At 53.4% G+C, this 14,924-nt stretch overlaps 1 protein-coding gene across 2 annotated transcripts; it reads right to left on the bottom strand.

Annotated features, from left to right (window-relative positions):
• Nucleotides 1-4,537: 4,537 nt before the first annotated feature.
• Nucleotides 4,538-11,215, bottom strand: Upk3a (uroplakin 3A). 2 transcript variants are annotated; one of them, XM_076853374.1, is made up of 6 exons: nucleotides 11,134-11,215; nucleotides 9,607-9,762; nucleotides 8,730-9,009; nucleotides 6,884-6,966; nucleotides 6,186-6,318; nucleotides 4,538-4,720 (listed from the first exon to the last, which is right to left on the bottom strand). In XM_076853374.1, exons 1-6 carry the CDS (start codon nucleotides 11,183-11,185, stop codon nucleotides 4,561-4,563), a joined length of 864 nt encoding a protein of 287 aa, XP_076709489.1. In that variant the 5' UTR covers nucleotides 11,186-11,215; the 3' UTR covers nucleotides 4,538-4,560. The 2 variants fall into 2 exon arrangements, with proteins under 2 accessions (XP_076709489.1, XP_076709490.1); XM_076853375.1 differs by lacking the exons at nucleotides 6,884-6,966; nucleotides 8,730-9,009.
• Nucleotides 11,216-14,924: the final 3,709 nt, after the last annotated feature.

The raw sequence follows: 14,924 nt of genomic DNA, 5'->3' as shown, positions 1-14,924 counted from the left end.
GTGCTGGGTGCTGAGGACCTAGACCTAGGGGAGACACCACCCCTGCCCTCAAGCAGCTCTGGTTTCCAGGAAGGACCTTGATAAATGGAGAGAATTTTAATATTTATTTTTAGTTTTTTGGCGGACACAACATCTTTGTTTGTATGTGGTGCTGAGGATGGAACCCAGGCCCCACGCATGCGCACTACCGCTTGAGCCACATCCCCAGCCCGGACCTTGATAAATGGGACCCCTGGGATTAGGTGCTGTAGAGGCCAGATCCAAGATGCATAGGGTCCTCCCTTGGAGCATCTTCCATGGCCCATGGTGGTGGGGCAGGGGGATGGATCTTAACCCTCCAGCCCCACCCTGCCCTCAGCGCTCCCCTGGGCCTCCAGCGGCCCCCCGTCTTGGTCCTGAATATGTCCACCTTGGCGAGGTGTTGCTCCTGAGGCGGGTGCTCCATTGCCTCCCTGGGGCCCTGAGCTCAGAGCTGGTGTGCAACAAACAGCCACAGGAATGACTGGTACCAGCCAACTCCCTCCTGTCCTCGCTGGGTGGGGTGGGGGGCCCTAGAAATGGACCTGACCTTACCCACCATCTGGGAGCTCAGTCTAGACATGCTCTGCACTGTGACAGGTCAGAGCCAGGAGGGCCACCACGAGGGAGAAACAGTGACATAATGCTGCATTCTGGCCTGGAGATGACACCGCGCGTGGGCTCCATCTGTGGCCCCTGCTTTAGGAGGAGGACACGGAGGCTGTGGGGTGAGCAGGCCTGTTGGCTGACAGGGAGGTCAGACCTGTCCAAATCCAGGAATGCTGTCCCTCCCCTCATTGCACCAGCAAGTCCTAGGGGACTGGAAGTGGGGGGCCTCTCTGGGGAGACTGGAGACTCATCAGGGGGACAGAGGCCACTGAACCAAGGGAAGGAGTGGCCGTGTATTTGTCACCAACGCCCAGCTCCCAGGTACATGCGCTCATCTGTGCTCTGGTGATTTGGTCCCGTTAGCCTGTGTGTCCTGAGCTGTTTGGAAGCTTTCTCAGTAGCTGGAAGTTCACATTCCCAGGACCTTGATTAGTGAGGTCAGCAGGAAGAGGAAGGCCACTGACCCACGACTGGAATGGTGGGTGGCTGCTGCTGAGGGAGGGAGCCCTGGTCACTGGGGAAGTGGAGAGAAAGCCACAGGGTACCCAGAGCCAAGGTAAGCGCAGGCCTTCACCATGGCCGCTGCCGGGCTCCAGCCCGAGTTCAACGTTGTTTTACTAGTGGGTTAACTGCAGCTGTGTGGCTGGTGGGACCAGAGCAGCTGCCGTGGAGATAGTTGATGGATCCTCAAAAATTTGACATAGACTTGCCATTGACCCAGCAGTCCACACCCAGGTATATCCAGGAGGACCAGAAACGGGGTTCAGATAAGTGTCCATGCAGCCTGTGCACAGGAGGGGCCAGGAGGTGGGAGCAGCCCAGAGACCACTAAGGGACAAGGGAACAGTGAACTGTGGTCCAGCTGCATGACAGGATGTCACTCCACCAGCAAAGGGAAGGAAGCACTGATGAACAGGACCTGGGGACAAACCTCAAAAACACTAGCTTAGTCAGAAAAAGGTGATGCTGCAGGGCCAGCAAGACCGTGTGTCTGCAGCATCCAGATCCGGAAAACCCACGGACGGAGTGGAACCGGTGGCTGGGCCAGGGAAGGGAGACATGGGGAGAAGTCAGAGTTTTTTTATGAGAAAAGGGAAAAGTGTCATCATCCCTGCTTCATAAAAATTGAGAGTGAGGTAGAGAAAATCAGGACTCTTCCTATAAAAGTCTTCTAGTCAGTTCTGAGAACACCAACTGAATACAGGATAATGTCTCATAGCAACCAGACATCACCTCGTACAGAAAAGATGTCTTAACCTATTTAGAAGAAAATCATGATTCGAGGTGTAGCAATGTTGTTTTCTCAAATTAGTCTTCCTTTCAAACTGGATTCAGTCCCTACTGCTGCTACCTACACCAGTGATTCCTTCTAGGACCAAGAGGGGAGCTCTTGTTCCACTAGAAGAATCTAGAATACCTGCTGCCAAAGCAGGGAATTAACAAAGGAGGGAACATATCTGCCCTCAGGACTGGAAGACTTCTTAAAGTTTGAATATATAAGGGATGCAGAGCAGGGCTATGCTTAAATAAATTTTAACTTAAAGTCACAGTTTAAGTTAAAAATTCCTGTTGTATGAGTTTCCATTTGTCACGGTACCATACAAATCAAATCACTGACCTTCTCAACAGAAGGATTTTGGGAAAAAAAAAAAAAAAAGGTTCTTTCCACCGCGCGACCAGCACGCTGGCTTCATACAAGAGGTTCGAAGCATAGAAGTTAACTAGTGAGATCAAAATAAACACACAAAACTCAATTACCCTCCCTCTGGCTCCTGCCTCGAACCACCAGGTGGGGCAGCAAGGCTTAGTCAGGACTAGCAGGAGAGAGAGAGAGAACACGCCAGAGGATGGCCTTTTATTGGGGAACAAGAAATTCAAAGAGGGGAGGGGAGGGGAGGGGAGGGGGGATAGTAAAGGATAGGAAAGGCAGCAGAATACAACAGACACTAGTATGGCAATATATAAATCAATGGAAGTGTAACTGATGTGATTCTGCAATCTGTATACGGGGTAAAAATGGGAGTTCATAACCCACTTGAATCAAAGTGTGAAATATGATATATCAAGAACTAGGTAATGTTTTGAACAACCAACAATAAAAAAAAAAAAAAGAATTTCAGGGGAAAATTCCATCTAATGAAGGTCAAGGGGGACAGCATTCCAAGGTCAGGGTTAGTGATTGGTCTCAGGGTCAATGGTCAGTCACACCCCCACATAGACAGGCTCTTGCACGTGGAAAGGGTGGGGATTAGTTCTGACACAGTTTAGCCAGAACGCCTCACACCCAATCAGGGAGGTGCCCAATCACGTGCGAGAATGGCTTCCCACAGTTCTTAAAAAGTTCTTTATAGGAATTCATCCTTCATTTTCTTTCTTCTTCTTCTTCTTCTTTTTTTTTTTTTTTTGTGATCACAAAATCCTTGTCAGTGATCACAAGACCTTTGGCTTCTCTTCACTACAGACCTGCATTGCTGAACATGTTATTGCCCTGCCTCCATTCCCTGAGGATACTTGCCCAATGAAAATCCTTCTCCCCACCCACTGACCCTCATCTAAAATTTCTTGGATCAGTATCGAGTACTTTCACTTCCTGGGGTTTCTACAAAGCCCTCATCCAAAACACGAAACAGAGGGATCCTAAGTCCTCTCCCTGGGCTTCTGCTCCTGTGGCTTCCTCCTGGGCATCTCCCGGTGTGCAGTGGACATCTGCAGAGCCAACTGTGATGGCCTGAAGGATGCCTGGGGCCTTCTGCTCCTCAGTCCAACAGCATCCTCTAACGTCTTCCTCCCTCTGCGCCTTTATAACTCCGACCTGTGCACTTCGAGCGGTTGGCTTGGGCTGGAATACAGCTCAGGGGTAGAGCGCTTGCCTAGCACACATGAGGCTCTGGGTTTGATCCCCAGCACTATTTAAAGATAAAAATAAAAAAGGCTAAGTTCATATCATGTGAACTTCAACTCAAATACAAAACAAAGCAAACACAGCCACGTGGAAAACTTGCAGGAACTTTTAACAACAGCAGACTCCGGGCAGCTGGGGCTCCCTCTCTGCTCAGCTGGGGACTCTGGGAGGTCTCTGCTGAAGAAGGGGATTCAGGCTCAGGAGGCCACAGGAGTCCAGTGGCTGCCAAGGCCAGCTTCATGGTCTCAAGGGATGCAGGTGGCCGACCAGCATGTCCAGCCTGGGGGCCCTCCTGTTCCTGCTGCCCAGGGACCCGGCTCCCTCTGTACTGGCCACTCCTGCAGCCTGGACTGGCCACTGCTTTCCCTTCTGCTGGCTGCTCTCTGCTTTAAGCTGCTGCCTCCATGGCTTCTGCCCTGTGCTCCTAGGTTAGCATCCCCCTGGGGAGTCCCCACTGATCTTAGAAGCCACGTCTCCCTCTGTCGTATCTGGATGCCAAGAGGGGTGTGGGTTGTGTTCTGCATACCTCCAAAAGGGAGGCCGTCTTGCTGTCTGACTCAAGAGAGAAAACCGAGTCTTCTGAAGCTGGTCCTTCCCGGTCTAGGAATGAATCTTCACAGCAGCCCATGTGACAGATGAGGAGACTGAGGCTTGGGGCGGAGCGAGTGACTCTGACTCGGCCCTGGTCTCTGTAGTTCTGATCACAGAGCCCCCGAGAGAAACAGCCCAGCCCCTCAACAGGTCGTGACTTGTGCATTTTCTCACCTATTCACCCCTCGTTCTGTACTGACCTCAATATCTTAGGAAGATTTTTTGGTGCATTATAGTTGCATTTAACTGTGGGATTTGTTGTTACGTGTTCATACATGCACACAATATGACACTGTAATTTGACCAATTTGGGAAGATTTTATTGAGTGTTCCCACAACTGGACTGACCCTGCTTCGCCTTCTGTCCAGTCGGGGCATGAACACTGACCACCGCGGGCTCCAGGACCAGGACAGTGTGGAGAGGCTGCCAGTCAGGGGTCTCAGTCCTGGAGCTTGCTGGAGTACACCTCAGCCCTGTCCAAGGGCGGTCCCCGGTTCACAGACGTGTAGGACGGCTCTGAGGTCCCCAGGGACTTGGGCACAGCCTCCTGCGTGATCTGGGAGTCGTGCGTGGTTTCCCCATCAGAATCGCCCAGGTCCCTGGCCAAGGAGAGAGCCAGGATCAGGGGACAGAGCAAAGTGGAACTCCTCGAGTCCGGGGACCTTGGCACCCAGATGTGGCTCCCAGAAGCCACCACAGCCTCAGTGAGCCCTCCTTCCGGGGTTCTCAGCGTGTGTCGGGAGCTCCCTGAATGAGCAGTGTCAGGTCTTACTGCGGGCTGACGGCGGGGGCCATTGTCTCACGTCCCCACATCACCAGGACAGTCTGGGGAGACAGGCCTCAACAGACAGTGACTACAGAGAGTGGACCCATCCTGGAGGAGGGGCCAGCTCATCTGGTCCTGCAGGAGATGCTTGAGAGGGGGAGGGCCGCAGAACCCGGGGCACCTGTGGGGAGTTTAGCCGGCTGGACTGGGGCCATGACAGGCAGGGCCAGTGGGAGGGTTAGTGGAAGAGCCGGGCTAACCTCAGAGGATGGTCTGGAAGGCCAGTGTCCGGCACTGCCCAGAGGGAGGAGGCAGGGACACCACCAGGCTTTGATGGCTTGTGGGTGACCCTCGGAGGCTGAGGTCACCCACTGCTGGTTGTATTAACTTAAGTGTGGAGCACAGCCTGGGTCCATTGTCTCTCCCAGTCCATGGTCTGCCCACTTTTTCCCATCTGGCTGGCTTCTGTGTGAACCTACTCCAAGGAGCCTTCCTACCCAGTCGCACCCCAGGACCCCTCAGCCTCAAAGCCCCCGGGCTCCCTCTACCCTGAGAAGCCAGGAGCGCGGGGCCTGCTGCCTGTCACACGCATTCCTTCCTGCCCCATGCTTGATGCTCATTGCTCCTGCAGATCCCTCCTCCTAGAAGCTCACCCTGAAGCTCCAGGCAGGACCTGGCCTGCCCTCCTCCTCCCAGGGCACTTGCGGGTGCCTTGATTCATGCCCCGATCTATCCTCCCAGGTGTTAGTGGACTGTCCTACCTCTGGGCAGCCCTGGTAGCTGCTCCAGGACCCCACCCCCAAAAAGACCTCCCGTCCTGATCCAGAGGTGTTGGCAGAGTCAGGAGGCCTGGGTCCTCGTCCCAGGTCCTATGACCTTGGGACACCCTTTCCCTGCCTCCTGCCTCAGTTTCCCCGTCTGGACTGCAAGCAGGTGAGTTACAATGGCAACAAGAGCTAAGGCCAGTTGAGTTCAGCAGGGTGGGGTGATTCCACAGGACCTCCAGGCTCCATGGGCTGAACAGTTATCACCTCCATTTGCCCCAGGAGGACACTGAGGACCGCAGGACAGCATGTCTTGCCTGAGGCTGCACCACTGTCACAGCTAAGATCTATGGGATCACCGGCCCAGGGCCCGCTGCCCAGCCCCTCGCTCCTGGGCTGAAGGACTGGCCTTGAAGGCCCAGGGCTCTGCTGCTTTTCACCAGACCCACCCGCCGTGGAGGGCAGCGCCCTGGCCAGCTGCAGAGGACCCTGCCGCCATCCCCAGGTCCAGGCCTCCCAGCAGCAGGTACTCACACAAAGCTGAGGGCGATGGCGCCAGCGAAGCCCACGAGCAGGAAGAAGGGCAGGGAGCCCAGGATGGACGTGATGACGATCATGCCCCCGCTCCGCCGGCCTGGCCACGTGTCGATGGCTGAGCAGGGGGTGGCTGTCGCAGGACCATGGCCAGTTACACCCTGACAGCCAGCACCCTCCGTCCCTTCCCCGGGATGGGCAGGCCTGGAACCCGGGGATGTCCCAGGGGCCCAGGGAGCGACTCCTCTTGGGGGCTCCGCCCGTGGCCTGGTGTGCCCCGGGGCCCACTTCCCGCCTTTCTCCCGTGTGTTTCTGGCCTCTTCCTCTTTTTGCATAATTTAAAATTTTAAACTGACTCATCCGCGGTGAGATGGACGTAAACAAGGCTGAGCAGAGGGGCTGCTCAGAGCTGGGGGTCTCACTCTTCTCTGACTGGCATCAGCCTTTGGGAACAAGGCACAGGTCCTACAATGAGCCGGCCATTTGGGGGCACTGTCCCATATGGAGCCCTAGAGAACTCCATTCTGCAGGTCACTCACTGACTCAGGGAGACTCAGTCCAAGGACACTCTGGGCTCAAGCCAGGTCTGAATGGTCCCCACAGAATGGCCCTTCTGAGTTCCTGCCCCGAGAGCTGGGCCTGGTCCGCAGATTCCCGAGGAAGCTGGCTGGAGGCCGAGCTCCCACCACCCTACTTACGCTGGTTGGTGCGGATGGGGTCTGACCACAGGGTCTGATCCTGGACTAAGCCTGTGGTCACATTGACGAGGACGTACTTGAACCTGGAAGGAGACAGGATGACATCCAGCCATCCTGTGTGTCCAGCCATGGCAGGCAGGAGGGGCACAGAGGGGGCACAGAGGGAGACAGCCATTGAGAGGGCTCTGGACAAGAGAGGAGGCTGGACGTGGTCACATACTGTCCCTGGGCCTTCCCCAGCTCAGATGCACCTCCTCTGGGAAGGCTTCAGGGCTGGGCCATCGCTGGGCTGTCCCTCAGGAGCCCCTCTGGTTATTTTACACAGCACCTGTGGCTCAGCCCCGTTAACCACAGGCCACATTCCAAGCCTGTCCCTGGAATCACAAAGGGACTTAGAAAAACAAGTGGGATAATGTCCATCACCAGCCCAGCTGTCCTGGGGTCAGGGCTACATTTTAAGATATAAATGCTAAAAAAAAGTGGGGAGTGGTGGGGCACGCCTGTCATCCCAGGGACAACGTGGGAGGATAAGGCAGGAGGGTCACAAGTTCAAGGTCAGGCTCAGTAACTTAGGGAGACCCTGACTCAAAATAAACATAAATGGGCTGGGATTGTGGCTCAGCGGTGGAGCGCTCGCCTAGCACAACACAGACAGGGCCAGGGTTCGATCCTCAGCACCACATAAAAAATAAATAATGTTGTGTTCATCTACACCTAAAAAATAAATATTTAAAAAAATAAATAAATAAAAATAAAAAGGGCTGGGGATGTAGCTCAGCACCCCTGGGTTCAACCCCTAGTACCAAAAAGAAAGAAAAGAACCCCCCAAACAAGTATTGCTAATCTGAAAAGGAGATTGGTGAGACAGCGAACAGCCAGAGCCTGCGGAAGGGAAGAGTTTAAACAGAGATGGTCCCGAAACTGAGACATCTGCAGCCTGGAGGGGTTTTTTAACACTCAAAAACAGAACAAAACAAAAAAACCTTTAAAATCTCTCTGTCCTGCGGTTTGCTAAATTCCTCATACCTGTTTCAAGGTCAGAACTCAGAGGTAGGGCTGGGTGCCCACCCATGCCCGGAGATAGGGTGGGCTTGTAGATGAAGGCTGAGGGGCCATTTTGGAGGTCAGGAAGGGGACGTGAAAGACAAGGTCAAGGTGGGGGTGGGGAGAGGGCAGCAGAGACCCTTGTCCTGCTCAGTGACCTCAGCCACAGGTGTGGGGGTTGCTTCTGCAAGGATGGCAGGTGGGCAGTGGTCTGGGCCCAAACAGGCCTGGAAGCCACAGCCCCTGACCCAGGTGTCCCCCTAGTACCTGGACTGGGATTAGCCCGGGCTTTGGCACCAGGTTAGACCTCCTCCCAGGCTCCCGAGGCTGGGGACAGCTTGCAGAGAGATGCTCAGGCAGTGAGGGTGGGAGTGAGTGGGTGCCCAGGGGGTGGCTGGGCAGAAAAGGGATTGCAGGAAGGAGGTAGGAAAAGCAGGGGGCCTTCCTTCTCTGGACTACAGTTCCCTCCCTATGAAACAAAGGCCATGGGTAAGAGACTTCCACATATGGGAAGGCCAGGAAGCCCCATAATTTGTGGGGTCCAAAGCAAAGTGAACAGGCCCCTCATTCAAGAATTAAGATTTCTGGATTCTTGCTTTCTATGTCACCAAGCATTAAACCCAGCAGGGCCCTTCTGAGCTCCAGCCCTGTCCTACCCCAGGCCCAGCCTGAGACCCCAATGGTCCCAGCACATAAGACCTCTAGAAACGTGGCTCCTCCCACTTTGTCCCTCCCCCTGGGGTCTTCCTGAGTTGGGGTGGGACTCAGCTGCTGCCCTCCCCCAGTGGCTGCTCACACCCACCTGTACTCCGTGGCTGCAGACAGGGGCGGGTTGCAGAGGCCCTGGAAGTTGGGGTCCCACAGGCAGGTCCCGTTGCTGCCCACCCTGACCAGATATGCCCTCAGGATCTCTGAGGCCTGGGTGACATCCCCAATGGCATCTAGGCTGGGCAGGTCACTGCAGGGGGTGAGGTCAAAGGCCACCGCCTTGTAGGGGCCTGTCCTCCCACCCTGGGTTTGCTGGGCGGTCAAGCTCAGTGGGGTCTTGCTGCTGTCCTGCACGGAGGCATTCCTGGGATTGGCTGCAGAGGCAGGGTCGGGAGTGAGGATCCTGGCCACCGCAGCCAGCCACTCACTCGGTCCCTCAATCATCAAACACCTGAGACTCCTCTCTGCCCCAGCCCTGTGCTGGGCACAGCGGTCACAGGCATGGGTGAGCTCAGTCCCTGCCTGGGGAGATGGACAAAGAGCACTTTCCTTTGGGTACTGTGTTCTGCTCTCCTCCACCACAATACACCTTTGATACCTGTCACTGAAAGTCCTGGGTTCCCTATTCTGTAAATGGGAAATGAGGGTCATACTGTTCAAAGGAATGATGTAGAGGCAGATAGACCTTTGTTGGGTCCCAGGTCTCTTCACTAGCTGGGTGATCTTGGACAACTCGTTCAGCCTCTCTGAACCCAATCTTCTCTTCTATGGGATGGCAGAAAATACCCACAGTGCCCAGAGACTGGGCACAGATACGCAGTTAGTAAATATTTGTTGAAAGAATAAAACTGTGACCCTGAATGAGTTGTGAAGATTGGTTGCTAGAAACCTAAGAGATTGTCATTCTCACTCTTCCCTGCTAACAGATCAAAACCCCTTTAGGAGCAGCCGGAGGGAAGCAGGATCCTTACCTGAGTCGACCATGACATACAGATAGACCTCATAGGAGCCAGCAAGCAGCTCTGAGCTGTCAAAAATGCAGAGAGGCTTTTCCAAGGCCACCGTGGTGAGTGTAGGGTTGTTAGTGGCCACGGTCACGCTGGCCAGTTGAGGCTGGAGGTTCACAGCTGGAGGGGCAAGGAGGATGGGAACTGACACCCACGGAACTGCCAACACCCGTGTGCACATGGGTGCTGCGGAGCACCTGCTGGGAGCCAGGCACTGGGCCTCACCCTCCCTGTGGGCCATCTCATGACTTTTTGTCAGATACAGCAGTGTCCCTGTACCCACCCTGCAGCTATCCTGGCCACAAACCCAGCAGTCTGAGCTCCCTCTGCAGATGTTCAGTCACTAGGATCTCCGTTGCCTCTAAGCCATGGGCCGGTCCTCGCTCCATCCCACCCTCTTCTGACAGCGAGGTAAGGCCCCCTCCACTCTCTGACAGCAGATGTGATTCTTTTGCTCACCCAGGAGTGCCCTCCCATGCCTGCCTGGCGCCCTGGAGCTAGGTCCAGAAGTTCAGGGCTTTGGGTCTCTGGCCCCACCCTCACTCCCTCCTTACCCTGCTCTCTAGAGGCAGGGATGGACTACAACTTCCAGAAGAACCAGGCTGCCTCCTCATCCCAGAACTTGCCCATGCTACACCCTTGGTGAAAAACGTTCCTCCATCTCCCCCAGTAAAAAGGTCACTATGAGTCTGGTCTTGTCCCTTCTCTGCTCCCCTGCATCACCCTGTCTGTTGGTCTCCAGCAACACCTGTCGCAGACTGTAGCCACCTGTGAGCCCTTGGATTGCCACCAGAGAAAGCTCTAAAAGTTGGCAAGATGGGGGCTGGGGATGTGGCTCAAGCTGTAGCGTGCTCGCCTGCTATGCGTGTGGCCCGGGTTCGATCCTCAGCACCACAAACAAAGATGTTGTGTCCGCCCAAAACTAAAAAATAAATATTAAAATAAAATTCTCTCTCTCTCTCCTCTCTCTCTCTCTCTAAAAAAAAAATTAAATGATTTTAAAGAATTTTTTAATAGAAAGAAAAATGAAGAACAGGATAATATGGGAAAAGTTTATGGGAAGCAAATCAAATAGAAGTTCTAAAAGTAAAAAAAAAATAGTGTTAAGTTATTTATTAAAACTAATGAACTGCTGGCTCTGTGGTGCATGCCTGTATCCCAATAACTCAGGAGGCTGAAGCAGGAGGATTACAAATTCAAGATCAGCCTCAGCAATTTAACAAGACCCTCATAACTCAGCAACTTAGCAAGACCATGTCTTAAAAAAAAAAAAAAAAAAGTTGACAAGATGACTACTAGTACTACTACTACTACTACTGCTAATATCTGGGTCCCCAAAGCCAGAACTCTGCGCCTTTTCCTGGAATGAATAAATGAAATTCCCATTGCCACTACCCATCCAGGCTCCTCTCTGGTGACCCTGGGAGGATCAAGGTCCAGGTCGCGCTCGCCCTCCCTTGGCACAGCCCTTATCCTTTTATCCCGGCTTACTGGAGCCAAACCGCACGCAGCCGAGGGCCAGCAGGACCCAGAGCGGAGGCATCGCCCGGGACGCGCCAGGGGAGCTCTGTCCAGCCGCTCAGCGCTGGTACCCCAGGCTTCTCCAGCCCAGCTCACCTGGCAGCCCCGGCCCTTGGCGGGCCCCGCCCCCGCCCACACCAGCCAATCCGCGGTCTTCTCACGGGCTATTTGCATACGGCTCCGCCCCATCTCCCCCGCCAGCTTGGCGAGCCAGTGCGCAGATCGGCTTGCGGTCCTTCCCTGTGAGCTCACTAAAGCGCCTACTGCGTGCGGGGCCAAGGCGGCGCTTTTGCGCTTGCTTAATGAGACCATGGGCAGCCCCACACTCTTGGGGCCTCCGTTACTGTACTATAAAATGCGGATGCCCATTCCTGCAACTATGGAGCCGCTACGATGTGCCAGACACTGGTAAACTGTGGCTTTATCATGTCAGCATGGTAAAACCAAGTGTCGGATCTGTGAGTTAAATGGAGACTGGCAGTGCGACCCTCTGGGTTTATAGATGCAAGGCCCAGGCAGTCCCAGGGAAGTCAAGGAGGGGCATGTAAGTGATCTCCCTGGAAACGCCCAGGCTGGTGGAACCCAGGGCACTTCCACCCAGCCTCAGGCTGCTTCAGAAGGAATGGAACAGGGTCTTAACACCTGCTTGCTGGTGGGAGATTTTGAAAATAGGGATGGGATCCTCCCCTGGACTAGATGGTTCCTTTCAACATCAGGAAATATGTGCAGAGAGAGGAAATCAATTAAATCGATTTTACCTTTAAGACATAAGAGTAAGTCAGTAAAGACTGGAAAAACTAAAATGCAAAACCAAAGAAACTAATGATCTGTGTATGACATGAATGGCATAGCCACTTGCAGACAAAGACTGTCCTGGAGACCTTGGAACAGATCATCTGACTCACTTCCTGGGTGGAGGAAACTTCAAGGACAGATACTGGAAATAGAACCCAGAATCCCACTAGTGAGCGGCAGGGGAAAGGGCAGGCAACCGTGAAGCTGTGGGGTACCCAGATCCGGTGGCACTGCAGGGTGAGGGAGATTTGAAACGGAGGAAGGAGAACTCTGGTGGTTTTGTTTTTATTTTTAGTTAGTAGTAATATTATGAAATAGCAAAACGTTCTACCTCTGATCATTAAAAGGGCTCAGAAGTGGAAATGCCCCATTTCAAAGAACACACTCGAAACATTTAGATTCTGAATATCATTCCCCAGTAAGAGGCACCAAGGCCACTTGGAGAGGTGACTGACACCAGGGCTGGAAGGTGGCAAGGTGAGAGGAACCTGACACATTTTATTATACCAGAAAGTAAAGTACTAAAAAAGAAATGGTGGGCACATAGCTAGCACAAAGCTGCTTGAAGGGGCTCCTGAAGGCCAGACCTGGAACATGTCAAGCAGAAAATAAATTATGAAGGGAATGTATTAATTCACCGGCTAAAATACAAATCCATGGCTCAATACCGATACTTTAAAAAACATGTTAAGCTACTTGGGAGGCTGAGACAGGAGGATCACAAGCTAGAGGCCAGTCTGGGCAGCTTAGTGAAACCCTGTCTAAAAATAAAATTAAAAGGACTGGGGGTGTAACTTAGTGGTAAAGCACCCCTGGAATTGATCTCACACACTAAGAAAGAAAGAGAGAGAGAGGAAATTTCTTTAAAGATCACAAATTAATAAATATAGAAGAAAAAAAGTCACCATTTTATAACTACTTAGTAATGACCAATAAATACGTGCAAGAATCCTCTCCCTGGATGCCATAGGGTGAGAGAGTCTTAGGGAGGGAGACTTGAAGAGATCTGAAAGCACCAATTTAGCCAAATGGCCAAACTTGACATCACCAGGAACAGGACAGGCTTCACCTGATGGTGCGTTCTGTGTCATGCCCTGAGGAGGACTCAGTGTCACCTATGTTGTTCCCTGCCCCCAATGTTTAATGTGGCTCTAGTTGACAGGAAGAAGAGAGATCCAAAGCAGGGGACTTTCTGTAAGCCGGCCAGCCGGGATGCTTGGAAACTGTGACCTGCAGGACAGAAGCAAAAAGAGGCTGGGAGCACTGCAGGTTGGCGGCTAAGGAGGCGAGCAGCCCTGTGTGGAGAGGCCCTCGATGAACCCTCAGGTGAAAACGGCCACCTGCGGTGCACAGGTACAGAGAGCGGAGCAGGGAGAGGAATTCCAACACGGAGGCTTCAGATAATAACCGTGAGGAGGTGGTAAGCTCCCGGAGCACGGAGCACGGTGGTCATAGTGAGGTCACGTGGAACAACGTGGACAAATGTCATCCTACAGACGAGGTGAGAGGGAGGTGGAGCCGAAGGATGAAGCAAACGTAGTGCAATGTCAGCCCTGGGTAAATGACCGTGGGTATGCATGAGCTGGGCTTGCAGTGGCCTTCTAGGTTTGGAATTTTTCTAAAGTAAAAATGCCGTGGGGGGCGGAGGGACTGGGGAAGCTCTGTGGTGGAGCGCTTGCTTGCTGGGGGCTCTGGCTTTGATGTTTGCAGCACATTCTGTGCTCCACCCTCTCTGGGCCTCAGTTTCCCCTCTGTAAAATGGGGTCAGGGTGTGATCTCAGTCAAGGCCTGGGCAGAGGCCAGCCGGATGCTTATCTGGAGCACACAGAAAATACCCCAGAGATAAGGCCCTCCTGTGCAGAGGGTGGGGTTACCTCCAGGAATTTTTATGGACTGCATTTCTGGTCTAACTGCTGTTTGTGAACCTGAATCAGAGGTCACCCAAGTCGATCTTGAAGCCTGGAGTCACTCATGAGAGGTACTGGTCTCGGGAACCGGTTGTCTTCTCCAAAATGCTGCCATTTCTTATGAGAAAAACAAACAGAAACTCGTCTTGGCTTTTGCTTTGCCCAAATATGGAGAGAATGCTTGGGGGAAATGTTAAAATAACAATCTGCAAAGGCCCACAAAGGTTCTGGGGAAAAAGCAAGTCTTGGACTTCTAAACAATCTGCACTTAAAAACTTGCTGACTTGTCTGGTGGGTTCTGAAGAGGGAGCAGCTCGGGAGAAACGCTCCTGCAGCCCTCGCCGGGGGTGGGGGGCAGCCGGTGGAGGGGAATCTAGGGGAACAACAGCACCCCTGGCTGTGCCTGGCTCAGAGGCATTCACCAGGCCCCAGGTTCCACCCCCAGCAGCCAAAAAAAGAAAAGGCGCTCCCACCCCAGCCACAATATCCCGTGCTGCAGCCCCAGGCTCCGGGTAGACATTCCAAAAAAGTTTTTTGAAAAAAAATTTTTTTTTTTTTTTAATTTTCTCTTTTCGATTAAGCAAGTTCCAAAGCACTGACTTTCATTCTGAATCTGGGCTCAGAGGAAGGAAGTGCCTGTTGAGAGGCCAAGAAGCAGGAACTTGGGTAACGTGAAAGGTCAAGCAGAGCCCAGCCCTTCGCAGGCTCCTGGGAGTCCACCCGTGGGAATTCTCAGCCCTGAAATGTCTCCAGGCGCCAGGGAGCCTGACCAGCGGTTTCAACTGTGCCTTTCTTCAGAAGTCAGAGAAGCCGTGGGACAGCTTTAGGGCAGCCAGCGCTTGCTTTCAGTGTTGGCCCTCCGCCCCATGTTGGGGGCTTTGAGATTCCGTCACTGTAAAATGACAGGAAAAGAAAACTCACAGGAAAGAACCCGAGTCCCCCGCCCTCTGGCGCTCTCCCACCTGCCCCTGCTCTGTGACTCTAGGAACCACGTCGCTCTAGCAGCCTCCACTCCCCTCCAAGCCCCAGACCCATGCTCTGGCCATGCATCCTGCAGGA

The sequence above is a fragment of the Callospermophilus lateralis genome, chromosome 4 (assembly GCF_048772815.1).
Source record: "Callospermophilus lateralis isolate mCalLat2 chromosome 4, mCalLat2.hap1, whole genome shotgun sequence".
NCBI lineage: Eukaryota > Metazoa > Chordata > Mammalia > Rodentia > Sciuridae > Callospermophilus > Callospermophilus lateralis.
Note: the sequence above shows the minus strand (reverse complement) of the source record. Positions and strands in the feature narration are given on the sequence as shown.

Excerpts from the sequence above, each read along its gene's own strand:
- Upk3a (XM_076853374.1), bottom strand. The coding sequence starts at position 11,185 with ATGCCTCCGCTCTGGGTCCTGCTGGCCCTCGGCTGCGTGCGGTTTGGC. Across the intron at positions 9,763-11,133 it reads CTGCGTGCGGTTTGGCTCCA|CTGTGAACCTCCAGCCTCAA; the intron begins GTAAGCCGGGAT and ends TTGCCCCTCCAG. Across the intron at positions 9,010-9,606 it reads GTATGTCATGGTCGACTCAG|CCAATCCCAGGAATGCCTCC; the intron begins GTAAGGATCCTG and ends CTGCCTCTGCAG.